At 38.3% G+C, this 20,723-nt stretch overlaps 1 protein-coding gene across 1 annotated transcript in view; it reads left to right on the forward strand.

The window, feature by feature from the left end:
* The window catches only part of LOC124775577 (inactive rhomboid protein 1), a 293,959-nt gene that overhangs the window by 246,928 nt on the left and 26,308 nt on the right, over nt 1–20,723 (forward strand). Inside the window, exon 13 of the mRNA XM_047250407.1 lies at nt 11,491–11,591. Coding sequence (XP_047106363.1) covers nt 11,491–11,591 — 101 coding nt within the window. The remainder of the gene's footprint in view (nt 1–11,490; nt 11,592–20,723) is intronic.

The raw sequence follows: 20,723 nt of genomic DNA on the forward strand, positions 1-20,723 counted from the left end.
ATACGAGGACAGACAAGCATATACACTCACAACTTTGGTAAAAACAAGTGATTTGTAAACAATCTGCATTTTAGACTGATTGCGCTTCCCTAGTATTCTACCAATAAACCAAGTCTACCACCTGCTTTATCCATGACAGAAACTATGTGATCATTCTATTTCACATCCCTAAAAAGTGCTGCACCCAGGTATTTGTATGAGTTGGCCAAATCCAACAGTGACTCGTTGATATTATAGCCATATGATACTGCATTTTTTCATTTTGTGAAGGTGCAGAGTTTTATATTTCTGGACATTTAAAGCATGCTGCCAATCTTCGTACCACTTTGAAATCTTATCAAGATAAGACTGGATATTTATGTAACTTCTTTCAGATAGTACCTCTCTAAACACTGAAGAGCCAAAGAAACTGCTACACTTGCTTAATATTGTGTAGGGCCCCTGTGAGCATGCAGAAGTGCTGCAACATGACATGGCATGGACTCGACTAATGTCTGAAGTAGTGCTAGAGGGAACTGACAGCATGAATCCTGCAGGGCTGTCCGTAAATCCGTAAGAGTATGAGAGGGTGGAGATCTGTTCTGAACAGCACATTGCAAGGCATCCCAGATATGCTCAACAATGTTCATGACTGGGGAGTTTGGTGGCCAGCAGAAGTGTTTAAACTCAGAAGAGTATTCCTGGAGCCACTCGTAGCAATTCTGGACATGTGGGGCATCTTATTGTCGTGCTGGAATTGCCCAAGACTGTCAGAATGCACAATGGACATGAATGGATGCAGGTGATCAGACAGGATGCTTACATATGTGTCACCTGTCAGAGTCGTATCTAGACATATCAGGGGCTCCATATCACTCCAACTACAAATGCTGCAAACCATTACAGAGCCTCCTCCAGCTTGAACAGTCCCCTGCTGACATGCAGGGGCCATGGATTCATGAGGTTGCCTCCTTACCCATATATGACCATCCGCTTGATACAATTTGAAATGAGACTCGTCCGACCAGGCAACATGTTTCCAGTCATCAACAGCCCATTGTCAGTGTTGGCAGGCCCAGGCAAGGTGTAAAGCTTTGTGTCATGCAGTCATCAAGGGTACATGAGTGGGCCTTCTGTTCTGAAAGCCGATATCGATGATGTTTCTCTGAATGGTTCACACACTGACACTTGTTGATGGCCCAGCATTGAAAGCTGCAGCAATTTGCAGAAGGATTGCACTTCTGTCATGTTGAATGATTACCTTCAGTTGGCATTGATCCCAATCTTGCAGGATCTTTTTCTGGCCACAGAGATGTCAGAGATTTAATGTTTTACAAGATTCCTGATATTCATGGTACACTCTTGAACATGATCATACGGGAAAATCCCCACTTCATCACTACCTCAGAGATGCTGTGTCACATCGCTCATGCGCCAATGTTGAAACTCACGTAAATCTTGATAACCTGCCACTGTAGCAGCAGTAACTGCTGTAACAACTGCGCCAGACACTTATTGCCTTATATAGGCATTGCCGACTGCAGTCCCGTATTCTTCCTGTTTTCATATATCTGTATTTGAATATGCACGCATATACCAGTTTATTTGGCACTTCAGTGTAGATAACTGCATCATCTGCAAAAAGTCTGATGTTATTATTAAAATTGTTTGCAGGGTCTTTTATATACAACATGAATGGCAAACACACTTCCCTGGAGCACACCTGAAGTTACTTGTACATCTGACAATGACTCTCCATCCAAGCTAACATGCTGCATCCTTCCTACCAAAAAGTCCTCAGTTCAGTCACAAGTTTCACTTGATATTTACAAGCTTCACTTGTTACTCCATATGATCATACTTTTGACAATAATCGTAGTTGTGGTACTGAGTCATATGCTTTTCGGAAATCCAAAAGCACTTCATCTACCTGAATACCTCAATCCAAAGATTTCAGTATGTCAACGGAGAAAACTGCAGGTTGGTTTCACATGATCGATATTTTCGGGTTCCATGCTGTTTGACATTGAGAAGGTCATTCTGTTCAAGATACCTCATTATGTTTCAGCTCAGAATATGTTCTAAGATTCTGCAACAAATGAATGTCAAGGATATTGGGCAGTAGTTTTGTGGATCACTTCTACTCCTCTTCTTGTAGATAGGTGTGATCTGTACTTTTGTTGTGAAGAACTGGGCAAGATTTTTTGTCCCAGGGATCTATAATAGATTATAGCTAGAAGAGGATCTAACTCAGCCGCAAATTCAGTATAGGATCTAACAGGGATTCCGTCGGGCCTTGGACTTTGTTCATTTATAACAATTTCAGCTGTTTCTCAACACGGCTGATACTAACACTTCCTTCATTCATCTTTTCAGTGGTACAAGGACTCAATTGAGGCAGTGTTCCTTGGTCTTCCTTTCTAAAGGAACATTTAAATACAGAGTTCAGCATTTCTGATATTGCTTTGCTACTCTCAGTTTCAATTCCTGTTTCATTTGCTAGGACCTGTAAACCAACTTTGGTGCCACTAACAGCCTCTACATATGACCAGAATTTATTTGGGTTTGTGAAATATCATCTAACAGTATTCTACTATGGTAGTCATTGAAGGCATCATGCACTGCTTTCTTGACAGCCAAGTGTGTTTCATTCAGCATTTGTCTACCAATGGCCATACCCTTTGTTTTACACCTATTATTCAGTAATCTCTGTTTCTTTAAAGGTGGCTGTGTATCATGGAGGTTTCCTCCCATTATGAACTGTTCTACTAGGTACATATCTATCCAGTGCATGGTCAACTATTCTTTTAAACTTGAACCATTTTTCCTCTACATGCTCCTGCCCTGAGCTGAAAGTATCGAGTTCTTCATTGATTTATGACACTACTGGTTTTTTATCTAATTTACTGAACATCTTTGTGCTTGTATTAATTGTCCCCTGTACTTTGTTAATCATTGTTGTCACAATTGTGTCATTGTCGCTGATACCGGTTTCAATGTGGACATCCTCAAAGAAGTCAGATCTATTTGTTGTCATAAGACCCAATATATTTCCGTAATGAGTGGGCTTCCGAATTATGATTACAATATGATTGGGGAACTTACATGCAATTGAGCTGTGGTGGTTTTCTTTAAAGTTTTTGGTTACATAATGAGATGAGTCTGCTGGGATCCAATTACCATTTGATGCCCACCCGCTATTCGATCTCGTCCACACACTCTCACATGCAGCTTCAGTTTCTACCTTGGTGAATTTGAGTTTCTTGTCTACTGCAACAAATACACCACCTCCGTTTACCTATTCTTTTGACACACATTTAAATTTTTCCCAAAAATCTCACTGCTATCAATTTCAGTTTTCAACCAGCTTTCTGCACCTAGTATTATGTGAGCTTCACTGCTTTTTATAAGTGCTTCAAACTGGCACCTTGTGAATACTTTGGCATTTTATCATTAGGATTTTAATACTCTTACCTGTGGGAGGCATTTATTTGGATCTTACTCTGATACTTCTGGGTTTGTTGCAGCTGAAGTTAAGAAACAGAAATAAATTGTTTATGGCCATATCTGGAGAATAATGTGATTGGAGGAACTGTTTTAAGGCCAAATTATCCTCTTTTTGCCATAGCAATGGTCAGTGTATAAGTAGAGGCAATCTTCTGGTACAATATCACTTTTTGTGCATTGACATACAAGGGCTGTTCAAAAAATAAGGTGACTTTCCAAATTGTACAGACAACGTACATTCGATTATCAATCCTTTTTTTAATTTTTTTATGTTGGTACAAATGTCCTGAACATATACTCACAGTTTCATGTGTAGAGCATACTTAGTTTGTTTATGACAGATAGAAAGTTAGATGTGTTTTAGTGTGCTCAGCAATTTTTGATTATTATAAAAATAGAGCAAAGAATTTGCATCAAATTTTGTGTGAAAAATGGAATCAACTGCTCTAAAACACTTGAAATGTTGACTGTGGCATACGATGAGTCTGCTCTAAGTAAAAAACGATGTTTACAAGTGGTACAAGCTCTTCCAAGAAGGTCGAGAAAATGGCAATGACGAACCTCACTCTGGACACACCATCACATCAACAACAGATGATAACATCAAATCTGTGAAGAAAATTGTTTTGGAAGATTGTTGACTTACTGTAAGGGAAGTTGCTGAGGATGTTGGCACATCGGTCGGCTGGTGTCATACAATTTTTTTAGATGTTTTGGGCATGAGATGTGTGTCAGCGAAGTTTGTTCCAAAACTTCTCAATATTGATCAGAAGAATCGTCGCATGAGCATCGCTCAGGAGCTCTTGAATGACATCTGTGATGGTCCTGATTTTCTCAAAAGCATTGTAACTGATGACAAAACATGGGTTTATGGTTATGATGTCAAAATGAAAGCCAAGTCATCCCAGTGGAAGCGTCCCAGAGAGCCAAGACTGAAAAACACATGTCAAAGTTTTGCTCAGTGTTTTTACCAATTACTGTGGCGTAGTGCATCATGAATTTTTGCCTCAAGGTTGTACAGTCAATAAGGAGTATTACCTTGACGTTATGCATGGTTTGCGAGAAGCAATACGCAAAAAACGTCCAGAATTGTGGAAAAACAATTCATGGCTTTCGCATCACGACAATGCACCTACTCATTCATCATTGCTTGTGAGAGATATTTTGGCAAAAAACAACACAACAATCATGCCTCAGCCACCATATTCACCGGATTTGGCCCCCTATGACTTTTTCCTGTTCCCAAAACTGAAGAGACCTATGAAAGGACAAAGATTTTCAATGACTGAGGAAGTAAAAACTGCATCACTGGGAGTACTCAAGGCTGTACCAAAAAGGGCTTATGAGTAGTGCTTTGAGGACTGGAAGAAGTGTATTATATCTGAGGGGGATTATTTTGTAAGGGATCACATGAATATTGATGAACAAATAAATATTTTTTCACAAAAATATAGTCACCTTTCTTATTGAACACACCCCTTAGGTCTTCTTCAACTTAGTATGCAAACGACCTAATACTTCAAAACTTTAGTGTACCTTGTGAGTGCCACAAACAGCCTCCATCACTTTTCCAGCTTTCAAAATTATTTTCAGTATATTTTGTGCATTTTTAATTTCACAAGCTCTCTATCTTGAATGCAGTTTTGTCTCTGACATGTAATGATGAATCCTTATTTTATGTAGTCACATAACACAAAACCGGAAGCTCTTTTGATTGTGGCATGCTTTCGTTTTCTAAATTTAATTTTCTAATTTCCGTCCAATATTTTCAAAAGCCACTAATGATACCATTATATGCTTAGCTCCTTCTCATGATGAAAATCATTCAGAATATGAGATAAGCATTTGTGTGAAGATACCTACCATCTCCACAGTCCTCTATCAAAATACCAAGAATGTTATCAGCCATTTCATTAGAAGAAACCACAGTTAAGCATTTGGAACATTCCATATGTACAATGCTCATATGATTATGTTAACATTTGTTTGTCCAGCAATAAATGGTGTTGACTGCTAATACAGAATCCTCATGAACTTATGTCATCTCAGTTCATATCTGGACTCCAGACTACATTTCAACTATAAATGTTTTATCAGACAGCGGAAAGTCCAAGATGGTATAACAACAATATTATCAAAAGGGTAAATTGCTAATCACAACAACCATGTATGTGTGAATTCTGCTTGCGTGAATGTGTGTGTTTGTGTGCTTTCTATTTCCAAAAAAGGTCGAAAACTTAAATGTTTAGTGGTCTTTTCATTGTGTCTGTCTGCAACTCAACATCTCCTCAAACGTTTCATCACATACATGAAATACATGATACAACATGCTATTCATCTTCAACTATTCCTGTTAAACATGTCAACAAAATTGTATAGCATTTTCATTAGTAGTCATGCCACTTAACAGAAATTCCTATTTTGTTCATGGAAATTGACCACACTTGTCAATCTACTGACATGCCTTTAAACTTAAGTGATATGTGACATATAGGCTCATTTAAAAAGCTGAGATTAGTTCTTGCCTGACAAAATTTGTTTCCTCTATAGAATTGTTTAATTAACAGCACACACACACTTTGGAGACTTCTATCAAGTGTAGAAGCCAGTAGCTGAAGAAATGTTGAAAATGATCAAAGGTTCAGTAGAGCAAGTAATCTATTATAGCAACAGAGGATAATAATAATCGTGATTTAATCATCAGGGAAAAGTGAAAGAATTGGCTAAGCTACATCTGGACTGTGGAACTATTTGATAGAAGACAGTGAAGAAAAGTAGTATTGGAAATTAAATAAAATTAATTGAAAATTTAAAAAGTACAAAGAAGCAAATAAGAATAGACAGCAGGACAAACAGTAGATCAGAACAGATTTTGGTTTATTCTGTCAACCTAATCTTTCCCCTCCTGTTTTCATTTGCTTTTGTATGGCCTTCACAGTGCTGCACTGATTCTCTAGTATGTGCACTAACCCTTACCCCATTGGCACCTTTGCTTCCATTGCCCATCCTTCCCTGAAGAATGTGAAACCTCTGTTGTCTTCCTCTATGACATCCTTTCTGTCTTTCTATTTTCTTCAACATATAGTAGTGTTAAAGTTGTGGCTTCATATGAGTGCAAACTACTTAAATATTTTAGTATGCAATTCCACAATTCCGTTTTTCATTTTGTGGGTATTTCCACTCTCATATTTATTGTAAGTTTTGGACATCACACATTTAAGTGTCATAAAAATGAATTTAGAATCATTTCATACAATTGGCAGTTAGTGGTAATATCAAATCAAATCACTGAAACTAAGAGGACACACAAAAAACATTGCATGGTTAGTTCTGTTCATTTCTTCATCCAAAAACATTAATGTTACAGAAAAGACAGCTTTCGAGTCTTGAAACTCGTACGTTTGAATAATTATGTGTAAATATTGCACAGAATAAAATACTTAATACACATAGCTATTATTGTTTACTCTCAGCTTAATAATCTGTATCTGCATACACATTTATACTCCGCAAACCACTGTGAAATGCATGGTAGAGGGAACGTCCCACTATACCTGTTATTAGTGCTTTTTCCTGGTCCATTCATGTATGGAATACGGGATGAATGATTGCTTAAATGCCTCTGTGCATGCTGTAATTAATATAATCTTGTCCTCATGAAACCTGTGGGAGTGATATATAGGGAGTTGTAGGTATAATCATAGTCATAATTCAAAACCAGTTCTCAAAAATTTATTAGTAGACTTTGCTTCACGAGACTGCCAATTCAGTTCTTTTTCAAAATTTCGTCAACTCTTGCCCGCAGGTCAAACAAACCCTTTACCACTCATGCCTCTGTTCTCCATATACATTCAATATCCTCTGCTAGTCCTATTTCATGTGTATGACACACACATCAGCAGTATTATAGGATGGATGATTTGTAAGCAGTCACCTTTGTAGAATGATTTCCCTAGTATTCTACTTATAAACTGAAGTTTGCTATCTGCTTTTCCAATGACTGAGCTTGTGCTTGTTCTATTTCATTTTCCTACAAAGTGTTACAATCCGGTATTTGTATGTGTTTACTAACTGCAGCTGTGTCTCGCTGATATTATTTCCATAGGATAATATGGTTTTTTCATTTTTTTTTTTTTTTTTTTTTTTTTTTTTTTTTTTTTTTTTTTTTTTTTTTTTTTTTCCATCTTGTGAAGTGCACAGTTTTACATTTCTGAACATTTAGAGCAAGTTTCCAATCTCTGCATCACTTTGAAATCTTATCAAGCTCCACCTAAATATTTATGCAGCTTCATTCAAACTGTACTTTGTTGTAGATAATTGCATCATCTGTGAAAACCATAAGCATCAACAGCAAGGGGCCCAATACACTTTCCTGGAATACACCCGAAGGTACTTAAACATCTGTCGATGACTCTATCCAAGATACCATGCTGCATCCTTACTGCCATGAAACCCTCAAACCAATCACAAAGTTTGCCTTATATCTCATACACTCATACTTTTGATAACAAGTGTAGGTATGACACAGAGTTAAATCCATTTCAAATACTGCGTCTACTTGACCGCCTTCATCCATGGTTCTCAGGATGTCATGTGAAAAAAAGTCTAAGATGGGTTTCACTTTATCAATGTTTTTGAAAATCATGCTGGTTGGCATGGAGAAGGTCATTCTGTTTGACATACCTCATTATGTTTGAGCTAAGAATATGTTCTAAGATTCTAAAACAAATTTCAAGGATAATGGATGGTAGTTTTATGGCTCACTTCCGCTACCCTTCTTGTAGGCAGGTGTAATCCATGTTTTTTTTCCAGCTACTGGGCATGGTCTTTTGTTTGAGGGATGTGTGATAGATTATACATTGGTGTCCAAAATTAAAGCAACAAACAGAAATTTTGCAAGGTTGTGTTTATTTTGCCACGAAATAGTGTAAACAGATGATAGTAAAGTAGAAACAATGTAAAGAATACAGATCATAAACAACTGCAATATGCATAACAGTAGACAAAAATGTTCATTTTTTCCAACTTAACGGATTTGCACACACATTCCAACAGCTGTTTAATGTGCTCAGTAAAGGGTGTGACCACCTCTGGCAACAATTCAGGCCTGTGTCAATGATGGGGCATGCTGTGAATGAATGATATCATCAATCTCATGTTGAGGCAATAACACCCATTCTTCCTGGACAGCTGCTTGTAAGTCTTGGAGAGTGCTTGGTGGATGCTGAAGTAATGCAGCCCATCTTCTTAGTGCACCCCAGACATGCGCTGTGTGATTCAAATTGGAAGAGCAAGCAGGCCATGCCATTCGTGCAATATATTCTGTTCCCAAGAAAATGTCAACCACTCTTGCTCTATGAGGGCGATCATTATCATCCATCAATGCAAAGTCTGGGCCCACAGCACCTCACAACATCCACATATGAGGTCCCAAGATCTCATCATGATACCTGATAGCAGTTAAACCTTGCCGATTCATCCATACATTTTCATGAAGAGGTGTTCATGTGATCAATATAATCCCTGTCCACAACATTAGGGATCCTCCTTGATATCAGTCTCTTTCCATAATGCTTGGGTTCAAAATCATGTTCCATATTCCCTCCAGATGTGAATGCACCGAGAATCACTCTCCAGCTCAAATCAAGACTCATCTGTGAAAAGAACTTTGGCTCACTGTTCGACTGCCAAGGTGGTATGTTGTCCTGTAAAGATGCATCAGAGGTACACACACAACAGGTCTCCAACAACATTGTCTTGATACGACATGTCCAGTGTATGCTGCAATGTCAGATGCCAGTTGCTGTCCAGTTCTAATGTGGTACGATCATGCCCTTACATCCAAATCACAGTGATGTCACACTTGGTCGGACCTGACTTAGTCTTTGGAGCACTGTTTTGATCTCTATAAATTGTGACATCAGAGAAACAACAGAATGATTCACATTAAGCTATCAGGCCTCATCAGTTTGCGATGTCCTGCTTCCATTCTTCTTATGGCTCTTCACCACAGAGAGTCTGGTGGGCATCTTCTTTGATCATATTGCACCATCGGTGACTGTATACAGAGTGATTGTGGATGTGAGGCTATCCAACAAACACTACCCCATTTGAAAGATGCCCTGACATCATCATTGATGTGGTTGTCCATTGAACAGAATGCCATTTTCCATGCTGAAGTTCATTGTACAGACATCTGTTGACAGTTTGTATGATTGTATGGTGAATTAGACACAAGATGAGCAAATGGCGGTTTGTTACTTTAATTTTGGATGCCAGTGTATTTAACAGTGGGACTCACTCAGCTGCAAGTCGGGAGCTGAATCTGATAGGGATCCCACTGGGTCCTGTGGGTTTGTTGAATTTTGATGTTTTCAGCTGTTTATCAATGCTCTGGGGTTTTCCTGTGTGAAGGAACACAAGAGTTAAGCTTTCTGCTTTTGCTTTGCTACTCTGAGTTTCAATTCCTTTCTTGTCCATGAGTGACTGGACATTAATATTATTGCCACTTATGGCTTTTGGATATAACCAGAATTTCTTTGGGCTTTGTGAAAGATCATTCAACGATATTTTGCAACAGCAGTGATATAGACTTCATGTGTTGCTCTCTTGACTGCCAAATGTGTTTCATTCAGCATCTCTCTATCTATAGTCCTATACTTTGTTTTATACCTATTACACACAGGATCTTCAATGATACATTTAAGAAGACTGCATTACTCAAATAGATATGTGCCAAACAGTTACTTAATTGTTTTGAATGAAGACTAATAGCTTTTATTATTCTGAAAAGTCATTTCAGAAACAATAATGGTCATTTAAAGACAAAATTATTACATTAAATGCATCACTACATTATTTTGTGCAAGTCAGTTTCATGGTTATCAACTATTTTGTGGCACCAAGCAGTCATTAATTAATAAACCTACAGCAGTATGGAACAAATGTTTCAACGGGATATTTCAGAGGAGATTATCATTACTTCATATATGGTAGGAAAAATTAAAGTCAAATGTTTATTCATTATTGCTGAAGAACTGGTATATGTAAACTTTTCCTATATAAAACAAAGGCGCTGGCAGGTCGATAGACACACAAACAAACACAAACATACACACAAAATTCAAGCTTTCGCAGCAAACTGTTGCCTCATCAGGAAAGAGGGAAGGAGAGGGAGAGACGAAAGGAAGTGGGTTTTAAGGGAGAGGGTAAGGAGTCATTCCAATCCCGGGAGCGGAAAGACTTACCTTAGGGGGAAAAAAGGACAGGTATACACTCGCACACACACACATATCCATCCACGCATACAGACACAAGCAGACATATTATACTCGTATATAATTTTTCCCATGTGGAATGTTTCCCTCCTTTGCCATGGAAAAATATGTAACATGAAATCATAGATGTGATTATGATACAAATATCAATAGTAGTGTTATTCTTCTCTTATGAGTCAGAAACATCATCACTTTAAATAACACATACCGCCCATAAACTTTTGGATTTCCACACTTAATTAAATTCATTGGAAAGTCTGAAAACCACAGAAAATTTACTAACCTCTCCAATACTCGTGAAATTCGCTCTATTCCTCTCCTTGAGTGCACAGATTGAGGAATAGAATGAAATTCAACTAATGACATGAATAAAAAATATTTGACATTTGACGGTAGTTCTATCTAGTTTTTTGAGGTCAACAGTTGGTTGTTCTTGTTCAGTTTAGGAGAAAGTGAAAGACAACGAAATTAGTGGATCTACACAGTGTACAAGAAACACATGTTATCATTTTTGACTTAGTTACTTAACAGAATTTATTCTGTTGTTTAGTTAATACAAGAGAATGTATTGCAAAGGAGAACTATGTTCATTTCCTTCATGTAACAATTTTAATAATTGTGAAAGGGAGTGCATTAAAATGTGGGTCAACCTTTTTTTTCAATATATCTTAAATTGCTTGCAAATTTAACCATAAAAAACAACAATAAATTTCATGTCTGTCCTCAGGTTTCCTGCCTTGACAATGTTTGTGGAATGATTCCTTTCTATGCACCAGAAGTTCCAGATCAGTTCTACAGGCTGTGGACTTCCCTTTTCCTACATGCAGGGTAATTCTCAACTCCTGTCTGAATAATAATGCATCTCATCATTTTTAATTTAAAATTTCTCTCAGGATTTGTTGTGATGGAGTTATTTGAAGATATATGTAATGTAGTTTTTCATGACCATTTGTTTAAAAACATAATAAATTGCAATTATGTTTTGCCAGTGCATCAAAAATATTAGTCAGACTGATAGAGTTTAAAGATCTCTAGGCATATGACCACCATTTAGAGAGTTTTTCTCTGTCTGTACATGGTCACATCACTTAAGAAATAACTGAATATATTTTGATGAGAATTTGCTTTGCTTATTTGAAGTTGATGTGCAAGGATTCACAGAGCTATTACTTCAACAAACATAATCAGTTTTTGAAAATGTAATTGGATAGATAAGAAATCTACTCAACAAGTGGTGGCAGGAGAAAACATATGTGAAGGTTAAAGAAATGTGCACACTTTCAGAGCCAGTGGCTCCTTATTCTGGCAGAAGGGTTGAAGGATAAGGAAGATGGGTGAAAGAAAATGAGTGACAAGGTTTAGGAAATGGGAAGAGTTCGGAAAAGTTGCCCAGAACCCTGGGTCAGGGGAGACTTTCCATTTGGCAAGTTGTCATATATGTATTAAATATCAAAATGAATAGCTTGCTGAAAGCTATGTATGAAAGCATATAAGCATATGCTTTCATTTCCAGGAATTTAACATTTTGGTTTGGGTTATGATGCTAGAAGGTTTTGATTAAAATTTTAATTTCATCTCATTTTTAACAACACCTTCTGTGAAAAGATCATGTCTTCTTTCAAACACCAAACTTTCCAGTGGTGTATTGGAGTTTCAATTTCAACAGTTATAGAAGGTCACTGAAGTTTGGAACTAGCTGAAACAGCATTCTAAAAATAGCAGTGGAACAGACTTCAATGTTTGATTATAAATGTCACTGTTACTAAAAACCATTTGGAAAGAAATTGTTTTACTTTGAAACTAAGAAAGTAAGAAACAAGGACAGTATATTGCTTGTTGTCAAATAAATGGGGACAGCAATCACTTTGTTTTCTGGCATTATTACTTATCAATCCAAGTGGAAGTATCACTGTGAATCAGGCTGAATAGTGACTGCAGGTGGTTACATTTTAAGAAATAAGTAGGATGATAGGGTAACATAGTGCCTTTTTGAGTTGTGAGAAAGCTGAGAGGTCTGAAGAGCTGATTCCATATGGCTGCTAAATTTATATAAAGAAAAATAATTATCTACCCCACCGTGTTTTTTGTAGTAGTTTCAGCCAGATGTTGTCTGTAGTGGCACAAGAAATAAGTTTTGATTAGTTAAAAGTTAGATTAAAAGCATGCATTAAAAATTAAATTTTAAGAATTTAGCTGGAAGCTTGTAGACCAAGCAAGAGACAAATGAGATGAAAAAGGGTTCTCTTATTTGACATTAAAATTTGATGAGGTCATGAACCCAGCATGGGGAGGGAAATTAGCATGCATGATAATTTTATAAAAAAGTTTAGGACTCAAACATCTTGATTTTTTTTGACAAACAGGGACCTGTAACTAATAACAAATCATAACAACTCATCAATTACTAAAAGAGTTATAGTAATGCAGTGGAATGACAAATCTGCAGCCATTAACACAAGTATATCAGCAAATGTCAGTGAGAGGGCTGTAATGTGCAGCTTAATTAAATGGACTATCATACAAAATGGTTGCCAGTCTAATTTCACAATGTTTAAACAATACAAGGTTCCCACTTCACAATATAAATTTCAGAGTCAGCATGCTAATTTATTTTCTGAGAAGTCTAAGTGCAACAAAACTGTATAGTGGAATGAAATACAAGCAGAAGTGCTGACTAAATGAAATGCGGATGGACACATTTTAATCCCAAATATTATGTCACCCTCAACAGGTCCACATTCCATTTATCATAATAAATTTGTAGCTATGATCAGTCTTCCCATGAATATTGATAAAGTGCAAGAACAGGAACTAACTCACACAATTCTTCACCTCAATGGCAGCATTGTGTCATCAATGTGAACAATCTGTTTGGGCCCATCCATGGTAGTATTTTCTTCTGCATTGATTACAAACATATTTTGTAATTACTTGAAAGGTTCTCAGGTGTTGCATCAGATGGTGTTGAGAAAACTGAACAATATTTGTATGAGACAGCTGCTCTTGATCTTCAGATGGATGTGGCTCCAAGAAATATTGTGCAGTTTCCACAACACCATCTGAAACACTGCCATAGAATCTTTGAAGCAGTTATTAGATTGGGAAAGCCTCAAGCAGGTTGTGTTAGGTAGTAAGATCCATTACAGAGTATGGAACTTTTACGTGAAGACTTCACTGTTGAAACTACACTGCAGGCCATCCAAATTGTAACACTTAGAAGGACCAGAGACATCACAGTTAAATTGATTTAGGACATAGCAAATTGTACAAAGATCTCATGATTGAAAATACAGCCTCATGTGAAGTGGGGAAGATGACGAAATCACTATTCACTGTTGCCACCATAGCTGGCTGCTACACACCTCAGCATTGAATCAAAGAGGCTCTGGATGTGTTTGTGGGGTATAACAGTTCATGCTGCTTCCATACATTGCCAAAGCTGATCTGCTGTAGCAGCTGGTGGTGTAACCCGAGCCAGTCATTGCACAGTCATCAACCAGACATTTTCAATAGGCAAGAGAGTGGGAGAACAGGGAAGCCGAAGCAGAAATACAATCTGGAGGGTGATGAGGTCTTGAACATTACGCACCACGTATGGTTGCACATTATCCTGCTGCAGTTTGGCTGTTGGCAAGCTCCAAGGGTATGGAAGAACAACAGTCTCCAACATTTCGGAGTTGTAACATTATTAGTGTACCAGCAGTGCATAGTAGGAGGGTGGAGGAGTGGAATCCAGTACCACCCCAAACTATAATATCAGGCGCAGTACCAGTACAGCAGTGCATAAGGTAGCAGTTCAACAGTCTCCCACTGCTATGTCTCTAGCCTCTAATCTGACCATTGTGGTGCAGCAGGCAGAATCAACATTCATTGGTAAAAATAATTTTGTTCCATTTTATTGTCCATGTCCATCATTCATCACACCACTGCCAGTGCAAACACTTTTGGCATTAACTCAGTGGTAGACACAGCAATGGGCACCTCACGGATAGTCCACTCTGCTGCAAACAGTGTCAAATGATATCCACGGACATTGCTTGTTCTGCAACAAACTGAATTTGTTGTGATATGTTTTGTGATGTTGCAGAGTGATCATCACTGCCATGTACACAATATGCCTGTCATCAGGTGTAGTGGTGCAACAAGGTGAGTGCAGTCAGCCCTGTCGATCCGTCGTTGCCTCTTGCATCCAGCGATTACAGATCTGCATCACAGTTGCTTGGTTCTATCCAATACATCACCCATTTCTCTGAAGGATAATCCACCATCCCTATAGGCAACTATTTTTCCTAGGTTGAACTCTGGAACACACTTGAAAGACTCTCATTGTCTCGTACGAGGCATATTGAAGCTGCTTATGTAAAACAACTACACAAAGGAACAATTCCAGTACATCCGTATGAACATCTGTTCCTCCATTATATAGCACTTGCAGCTGGGACTACTGGCAACTGTGATGTGTACCTACACTGAAATGCTAATCATGCATCTCTCATCACCGCAAATGCATGTTGCAAATGTTACCTGATTTTGATGCTTCCTTCATTGTGTTACATTTTTGGTGACCAGCAGTGTACTTCAGTAATCAAACCAGTTTGCAGATTATTTCTTTTATATTTGTTGTATCTGGGAGCACATCAGAGTGTGTTAACTACCTCAATTATTTAATCAAGGTAAATGCTCAGTATCTTCAAATTGTTGATGCTAGTTATAACAGGCAAGTAACAATTGCTGATGCTGAAACCTCAGTGATCTTCTCAGGGAGACATCCAAAAATTGCACATGTGAAATGAAGTTACTTCTAGACAGATGTCAGTAGCATGTCAAAAGTCCAATCCCAGGAATGAAACACAGCCTTCTGCTCTTGCTCTGGGTTTATGTACTTATTTAAAGGTTTATCCAAACTCTTTAGAACCAAGTTAGGTGAAGCTATTTGATCATGGAACAACCCGTACATTAATAAACAAAGAATTAATGAATTAATAAAAGATGTGAAAAAGAGCAAATGAATAAATAACACATTACAGAGAAAAGTCCTAACTACTGCAAGAAACTCTTATTCAGAATAGATGAAGTGTGCCATAAGGGCAGTTTCCAATTTGGATTTCAATACTTAGGGTTTGTCACTCAGTGTTTTCAGTTCTTCTGGAACCCATTGAAAATGAAACCTGTTGAGTAGTGAACACCTTTCTGTGTGAGGCTTAAGGAAATGTGATCCAAGTGCACATAATTTTTCCATTTTCATGGAATGAACATTGCAGTTTTTTCTGAATGAGTCAATACTGTCAAAAACAAATCTCTCAGTAGAATGTATGTATAAATGGCCTACAGCAAGCTCATGAACTGACATCACAGATCAGTCTGATCAGCTGTTTCTGGGATAAGGATATTCTTGGTGAATGCACAGAGTTACCCCAAACACCATATGAGATAATACAGTGAAAGTAAACATAATAGACAAGCCTTTGTTTCTCAATGTCAGTAACAGCAGACATCATTCTTGTAGTGAAGATATGAGTAGTCACATTCTGCAGAAAATGGCGAATATGATACTTCCAAGAAAGTAGTCCATCTGCCCACAGTCCTAAGAATTTAAAATGGTTGACTTCACCATTTGTTTGTTTATCTGTGGACAATAAAATATCACTTGTGCAAGAGTTCTGTTTCAGAAGCTGTGTTCTCTGTATTTTGTTGCAGTTAAGCGTTAATATGTTCTCTGAAAGCCATATGTTCATTCATTGACTACCATATTAAGTAAATTATTTAATTTTTTTATAATCCATTCCACATCTTTCACAATAACATTTGTGTCATTCACAAAGAGAACAATTTCTGTATCATATATTATGTTAGTGTCAAGAAAAGCAATGGACCTGGAATAGAGTCCTGTGGCAGTCACCCACTTTACATGGCTCCAGTCAGATTCAAACCTCTTTCCTGTTTCTGGACACTGGAGGCCGACCTTCTGTTTCCTACTTTCCAGATATGAAATAACCATTGCTGAGCTTTACCCCAGTCCCATGATGTTCCAATTTGTGCAAAGGTATTGAATACTCCACACAATAAAAGAATAAATAGTGTTTCCTGTAGATACACCGATCCTAACGTCAAACTGATTGTGTAACAGCAAATTATATAACTGAGATGTGCCTCTCCTTTTCATTGCTTTCTTAAAAACTTTCAGAAATACTAGTGTCAAAGAAATTGGTTGTTATTTGTCTATGTTATCTGTCCCACCCTTTTCTGAAGTGATTTCAGTAATGAGTATTTCAATCTACCAACAAACTGGCCACACCTGGAAGACACGTTGCCCAGGTGACTAAGTGTAGAATTAATATATGTCACACTGATCTTAATAACTGTGTTTTAAATTTCATCATACACATTTAGGTTCATACCTTAATTGCGAAACTGGAACCTTTATAGGATTGCTTTATTGTCTCTCTCTCTCTCTCTCTCTCTCTCTCTCTCTCTCTCTCTCTTTCTCTCTCTCTCTCACACACACTCTCTCTTTCTATCTTTCCAACTTTTAAGAACTCTTTTTCTCAGGAACAGGTAAATGTTTCAAGTTCAGACATATTTTACATGTTAAGAATTGTGGTCACTTGGTAATGTAAAAATTTTAAGCTTCAAAGACATTACAATCAAAAGATATGGTCATTTACACTATGTGATCAAAAGTATCCGGACACCCCCAAAAACATACACTTTTCATATTAGGTGCATTGTGCTGCTACCTTCTTCCAGGTACTCCATATCAGCGACCTCATTAGTCATTAGACAACGTCAGGAAGCAGAATGGGGTGCTCCGTGGAACTCACAGACTTTGAACATGATCAGGTGATTGGGTGTCACTTGTGTCATACATCTGTATGTGAGATTTCCACACTCCTAAACATATCTAGGTCCACTGTTTCCAATGTGATAGGGAAGTGGAAAAGTGAAGGGACACGTACAGCACTGAAGCATACAGGCCAAACTATTCTGTTGACTGACAGAGACCACCAATTGTATAATAGGCAGACTTCTATCCAGACCATCACACAGTATTTCCAAACTGTATCAGGATCCACTGCAAGTACTATGACAGTTAGGTGGGAGGTGAGAGAACTTGGATTTCATGGTCGAGCGGCTGCTCATAAGCCACACATCATGCCGCTAAATGCCAAACGACGCGCCGCTTGGCATAAGGAGCGTGAACATTGTACAACTGTACAGTGGAAAAATGTTGTGTGGTGTGACAAATCATGGTACACAATATGGCGATCCGATGGCAGGCTGTGGATATGGTGAATGCCCGGTGAACGTCATCTGCCGGATATGGTGGTGTTATGGTGTGGCCGTGTTTTTCATGGGACTTGCACCCCCTGTTGTTTTGCGTGGCAGTATCACAGCATAGACCTACACTGATGTTTTAAGCAACCTTCTTGCTTCCCATTGTTGAAGAGCAATTCAAGGATGGCAGTTGAATCTTTCAACACAATTGAGCACCTGTTCATAATGCATAAACACAACAACAACATCCCTGTAATGGACTGGCCTGCACAGAGTCCTGACCTGTATCCTATAGAACACCTTTGGGATGTTTTGGAACACCAACTTTATGCCAGCCTCATCAACTGACATCGATACCTCCTCTCAGTGCAGCACTCCATGAAGAATTTAGTGCCATTCCCCAAGAAACCTTCCAGCAGCTGATTGAACATATGCCTGCAAGAGTGGAAGCTGTCATCACGGCTAAGGGGGCGCCAACACCATATTGAATTCCAGCATTACTGATGGAGCACGCCATGAACTTGTAAGTCATTTTCAGCCAGGTGTCCGGATACTTTTGATCACTTAGTGTATGTAATGTATTTTGATACTCAAAAACTCACTCATCAAAACCTACTTCCTGTTGAGTTAGAATCATGAAATTTGAGGAAAAGGAAATTTTCACACTAAAAGTAAAGGAAAAATCTGAAATTTGTTGAGTTGTAATTATATCATACGAGAGAACATATTTTTGTCATTTTTTATCTGTCTGTTTCTTTGTCTGTCCATCTGTTAAGACCCTTTTTCTTTGGAGTAGGTTGATGCACCAAGTTAAAATTTATATCACTATAGGCCCTTGGTGGTGTAAAAGTTTTAAGCTTCCAAGTCATTGCACCCAAAAGATATGACCATTTAGGCTACATATTTTGATACTCACAAACTCACTCATTAAAACCTATAAGACTAGATGACCTGAAATCTTGAAAGTCAGCAAGAAGCAAGATTTCACAGTACAAATAAAATAAATACCTTCAACTTGTTAAATTGTAACTATATCACATAAAACATATCTTTTTCCTTCTGAACTTACATTACATTCATCATCCGTCAAAAGCGTAACAGACGAACGTTACTGCATGCAAACACAAAACGTAAGTTGTAGTCATGTTTAAGTGAGTAAACAGAAAACGTTATAATAAATCATCCTTCTCTAGATATGTAAACTCAAGTCCCCTGCTCGCTTCTTTTTGTGCACTGAAGAGTCAAAGCAACTGGTACACCTGCCTGATATCACGTAGGGCCCCCGCAAGCATGCAGAAGTGCCGCAACATGACGTGACATGGACTCAACTAATGTCTGAAGTAGTGCTGGAAGGAATTGACACCATGAATCCAGCAGGGCTATCCATAAATCTGTAAGAGCACAAGGGGGTGGAGATCTCTTCTGAACAGCACATTACAAGGCATCCCAGATGACCACAATAATGTTCATGTCTGGCGACTTTGGTGGCTAGCGGAAGTGCTTGAACTCTGAGTGTTCCTGGAGCTACTCTGTAGCAATTCTGGATGTGTGGGTGTCGCACTGCCCTGTTAGAATTGCCCCAAGTCCATCAGGATGCACAATGGGTATGAATGGATGTAGACGATCAGCCCCGATGCTTATGTATGTGTCACCTGTCAGAGTCACACCTAGATGTATCAGGGGTCCGATATCACTCGAACTGCACATGACCCATGCCATAACAAAGCCACCACCAGCTTGAAAAGTCCCCTGCTGACATGCAGTGTCCATGGATTCACAAGGTTCTGTCCTTACTCGTACACGTCCATGTGCTCTGTACAATTTGAAATGAAACTTGTTAGACCAGGCAACATGTATCCAGTCATCTAGAGTCCAATGTCAGTGTTGATGGATCCAGCCAAGGCGTAAAGCTTCATGTCGTGCAGTCATCGAGGGTACATGAGTGGGCCTTTGGCTCTGAAAGCCCATATCAATGGTATTTCATTGAATGGTTAGCTGATACTTGTTGATGGCCCAACATTGAAATCTGCAGCAATTTGCAGAATGGTTGCACTTCTGTCACATTAAATGATTCTCTTCAGTTGTCATTAGACCCGTTCTTGCAGGACCTTTTTCCGGCTGCAGCGATGTTGGAGTTTTGATGTTTTACTGGATTCCTGATATTCACAGTACACTCTCGAACTGGATGTACAGGAAAATCCCCTCTTCATCGCTACCTCAGACATGCTGTGTTCCATCATCAAAAATATGTTCTGAGGTTGTACAACAAATGGATGTCAAGGATATTGTATGGTAGTTTCGTGGATCATTTCTATTACCCTTCTCGCAGATGGATGTGACGTATACCTTCTTCAAACTATTGGGCAAGGTTTTTGTTTGAGGGCTCTGTGGTATATTATAATTAAAACAGGGGCTGACTTAGCTGCAAATTCAGTATAGAATGGATCGGGAATTCCACCAGGTCCTGGAGCCTTATTCAGTTTTAGTGATTTCAGCTGTTTCTCAATACAATTGTCATTAATGTCTGTTTCAATTATATTTTCAGTGGTACTGAATTAAATTGTGGCAGTACTCCTAGGTTTTTCTTTGTATAGGGACATTTGGAAGTGGAGTTAAGCATTTCTGCTTTTACTTTGACACATTTTGTTTTGGTTCCTGTCTCATCGCTGAGTAACTGGACTTAAT

This window comes from Schistocerca piceifrons, chromosome 2 (genome assembly GCF_021461385.2).
Source record: "Schistocerca piceifrons isolate TAMUIC-IGC-003096 chromosome 2, iqSchPice1.1, whole genome shotgun sequence".
Classification (NCBI taxonomy): Eukaryota; Metazoa; Arthropoda; class Insecta; order Orthoptera; family Acrididae; genus Schistocerca; species Schistocerca piceifrons.